The 4156-nt window shown below is 35.4% G+C and overlaps 1 protein-coding gene across 1 annotated transcript; it reads left to right on the top strand.

Annotated features, from left to right (window-relative positions):
• The first annotated feature begins 257 nt into the window (after nt 1-257).
• LOC129568620 (N-acetylneuraminate lyase B-like) lies at nt 258-1778 on the top strand. The gene is made up of 5 exons (XM_055446729.1): nt 258-423; nt 520-544; nt 623-1014; nt 1106-1273; nt 1362-1778. The coding sequence occupies exons 1-5, from the start codon at nt 282-284 to the stop codon at nt 1643-1645; spliced, it is 1011 nt and encodes a 336-aa protein (XP_055302704.1). The 5' UTR covers nt 258-281; the 3' UTR covers nt 1646-1778.
• Nucleotides 1779-4156: the final 2378 nt, after the last annotated feature.

Raw genomic sequence — 4156 nt, 5'->3', positions numbered from 1 at the left:
CAAGTCAACCTTAATTCAAACTCACGCTTCATTAGAAATTACTATATGTTGATGTTTTGTAAATGGTAGAGAAATCTAATCATTTTAAAAATACAGACGAGTGTGCCATTTCATCTGCTGTTCATCAAATTCAAATTCAATCCATTGCTATCAACTCCCGCGTTGAATGCGTATTTTTTCATCTTTATTTTTTTCCATTATCGCTACCGAAAATTAATGACAATATTATTGAGTTTGCATTATCATTTAACTGTGTATACGTGCAATAGAAAGCAAGCTCCATGCACGATAAGGATTCCTGGTATAAATACAGGAGGAATCATCCACTTTCATCAGTTCACTTCCACAGTACAGTGCAAGAGTTACAAAAAAAATCAGCCAAGATGAAAACCGACTTCATGTTCAAGGGAATGATGTGCCCAGGTTCGTACAAATTTTTAGTAAACATTTTTTCTTACAATCAAAATTGCTCTCAGAATGTTTTATTCAATTTTTGTTAATTTCTTTTCTTCAATCTAGCCTTCACTCCATTCATGGATGACAAGTAAGTTTCCCCCACTATTCTCTTCAAAAAATAATTTTTTTCGGCTGCGTTTAACCGCTAGCTTGTGATTTTGTACAGGAAACGTTCATGCAACATGGAAATGATTGACAAATACTGTCAATGGATGAAGTCAATGGGAATGCAAGGTGTTATGGTAAACGGTATGACTGGCGAAGGCATGTGTATGAACATGCAGGAGCGTATGCAGATGGCTGAGAAATGGCACGAGTGCACCCGTAAATACGGAATGACAATGCTCCTCAACATCGGTGGCATGGATCTCCCAAGCGTTTACACGTTGGCCGAACACGCGGAAAAGATGAAGGTCGATGCTGTTATGATGATGCCAGACATGTTCTACAAACCAATGACTGAAGAAGACTTGATGATGTACATGAAAGACGTTATGATGCGTATGCCAACTCGTCCAGTGATGTACTATCATATTCCAATGATGACTGGCGTTCATAGTAAGTTAAATCGCAGCAAAACTAGAAATGCATTTATAAATGTATCATTTTAACTAACATTTTCTCAATGTTTGAATACTCGTTTTTGCAGTGGACATGTGCCGCTGGATGATGATGATGGACAAGGAGTGTCCAATGTTTGCCGGTGTTTTCTGGTGCCACGATCACATGGACATGATGATGATGGTCAAACAAAAAATGCCACACTTCAACTACATCATGGGAACAATGTCATCGATGATGGGTTGCATGGCTCAAGGTAACTGTTTAATCCATTTTTTCGTTTTATTTTTCTCGGGAACTCAAAAATTGATTAAATTCCTTTTTACCCTTCAACTCCTCCACAGGAATGGACGCAATTTCAATGTGTGCGATGAACATGTGTCCAGAAATGTGCAAACAAATGTACGATTGCATGATGAGCTGCAAGATGAATGATGCAATGATGATGCAGCAGAAGATGATGAAATGCATTATGGATATGTTCCAAATGGATAGCGATATGCACATGAACATGGACTGGATGATGATGATGCGAATGCAAATGGACAAAATGCAACCAATGGGTATGAAAATGGGACCGATGCGCCGTCCACAAATGACAATGAACAAAATGTGGTATACGATGTAAACTCAGCCTGGCAAATACTCATTTAAATAACATATAATGCATCATAGCTTGTAGTCTTGATTATTATGAAGAAAAAAAATTAAATAAATAAAACGAAACGCAGAAAAATTTTCAGCTAACAAAAAAACATGTGTATTTTAGTTTGAAATACAAGAACAGGTTATCGACGGTTCGCTGTAAAGAAAAATGTTACCAAAAATTAATTTATCGAAATTGCTGTAGAAAAATACTTAAACTTTTGAAAGAAATATGGGCTTTTTGAAAAAGTACATTGGTTTAAACCAAATTTAGCATTGGAGTTGTGCCTAAATTTACACATGAAAATATTTCAGCAAGTAATGTTCATGAGGGTCTGTAACAGTTCAATTCTGTCAATTTTAGTACTATTTAGTACTTCGTAGCATCACCTACAGTCTAGGGGCATTTAACTCGAAAAAAATTCGTTTTATGCGAAGAATATGCGCTTCAACTCATAGTATGTGGCGATTTCTTCGTACTATGCGGTGCCTATCCGTTAGAAGTGCACACATTCGATGTCCGAATACTGCACATAGACCATTCATACTGCGAATAATTTCGCATGAATCCTACTAAAATGTTTCCTTCTCTGAATGGTCACACGCCACAATATCGACTATTTTGAATTCAAAGTGCAACGACTTTTTTCATGTAAAAATTCAAGAAATACTTGACTGCAAGTGTTTGATTTGTACTTATTTCGGCTCACATTTTTTGCTGATCATTTTTGTTAACTTCAATCATTTGTACATATGAGTTTGTTATTATTTATAATCCAGATGCTATTTCCAAGTATAATGAATTGTCGCACTTATTTTTTCAACGATTTTTATATCTACCAAAACTATCGGCGGTTTTACTTCAATATTTGTATAATATAACATTTTGATTTTCGTTTTCATTCTTATTCTTTGCTATTATATTTTAATTTTGTGTTATATTTTAATTCAATTTTCATCAAATAAGAACAATCTCATTAGCAAGAGATTTGATAAATATTAAAGACAGAAATTGTTGATGTCAAATATTGTTTGAACGAAACTTAACGATACAACAGAATGTTGACATTGTGTTGATGCGTCTTAAATCGCATCGTGGCGTCATTATGTGCACGCGTATTCGCTTCTATGCGTAATATTCGTGGCTATGTGAAAAATTCGACACACTTCACTGTGGCACACAATCTATGCGCGTTTATCCGTACAAATCACATATATGAAAAAGAGTAAAAAGCCCCTAGCCTACAGTTGTCCAGAACCATTGAGAGGATTTAGTAGTTTTTAGTAAATTTTAGTACTCTTTTAGTACTTTTAGTACTGGGTCTGCAAAGCCCATGAGAAGTACTAAAAAGTTGCTTCAGAAACTATTGCTCTATTTCGAGTAGTTGAGAAGTTATAGAACTCCAAAAATGCTCGATGATATCGTTTGGTAGCGACAAGTGACTTTGAGCCAAAAAAAAGTGAGCTAGATTTGATTTTTTTGGGTTAATGTGTTCAGGAGAGTTGTTTAGTTCGACGCTGGCTACAATAATGCCGAAGAAAGAAAACAAAAAATGGATATTTTTTACGAGTTATGGTCGAAAAAATGGAAAAAATCGCCCTTTTTTCGACATTTTGCCCTATAACCTGACTAGGCAGATGCAATTTTTGAGGTATAGAATGTTCAAAAATTTTGTTACCTAGACTCTTGGCTACAACTTTGCTGAAGATATTGAAACGATATAACCAATAGGGGACGAGTATGGGCCAAAATTAAAGTTGTCAAAATGCGTAATATATGGCTACATATGGAAATTTTCAAATCGATGTAGCGAAAAAAAGTTGTTCGGGTTAGGAAAAAGTGAGAGTGCTGTGAAGCTAGTCCATCGAAGCCCTACATTATGACATATGCCGTTTCGCTCAACTCGCGCAACCATAGTTGATGGTTCCTTGTTAGTTGTTTTCTGTATGCACCAATCTCCTCATGTGATGTTGAGAGAACATTTTCGAAGTATAAACAAGTTCTGGGTGATCAACGTCGTTCGTTTTTATTCGAAAATTTAAAAATGCATGTCGTAATTTATTGCAATAGCTTTGATTAGTCTTTAACTAACGTACTTTCCTTGAAAAACACCAAAAATTTATACTGAAATATAATGGTTTTTAATATAGCCGGAGAGCGCATACACCTATGTAAATCATACACATCTGCATGCACTCTCCGACTATACATGCGACGACGTTGCGCTAATTACGGCATTAGCCGAATTAGTCGCGACGTCATGCGCATCCACTCAGTCACAACACAACCTTCAACCAAAGAACAATGAATAAAGAGTATATATCCAAACACATCAAACAACTGTGTTTATTACATCAATACATCATGCCCCTTCCATCACTATATTAATAAAAATATTTTAAATATTTTCGTAAATATTTTGGACTTTTTCGTAAATATTTTTGGTTGCCCTGCTCATAGTAATCCATTCGTTACTGAAAAACTATATTGCAA

The sequence above is a fragment of the Sitodiplosis mosellana genome, unplaced genomic scaffold (genome assembly GCF_009176505.1).
Source record: "Sitodiplosis mosellana isolate CC-2019 unplaced genomic scaffold, AAFC_SMos_1.0 Smas_scaffold_21, whole genome shotgun sequence".
In the NCBI taxonomy this organism is placed as follows: Eukaryota; Metazoa; Arthropoda; class Insecta; order Diptera; family Cecidomyiidae; genus Sitodiplosis; species Sitodiplosis mosellana.
This window is presented reverse-complemented; position numbering and strand designations above follow the sequence as displayed.

Coding starts and splice junctions, on each gene's coding strand:
- LOC129568620 (XM_055446729.1), top strand. CDS start 282: ATGCACGATAAGGATTCCTGGTATAAATACAGGAGGAATCATCCACTT. Junction 545..622: donor ACTCCATTCATGGATGACAA/GTAAGTTTCCCC, acceptor GATTTTGTACAG/GAAACGTTCATGCAACATGG. Junction 1,274..1,361: donor GATGGGTTGCATGGCTCAAG/GTAACTGTTTAA, acceptor ACTCCTCCACAG/GAATGGACGCAATTTCAATG.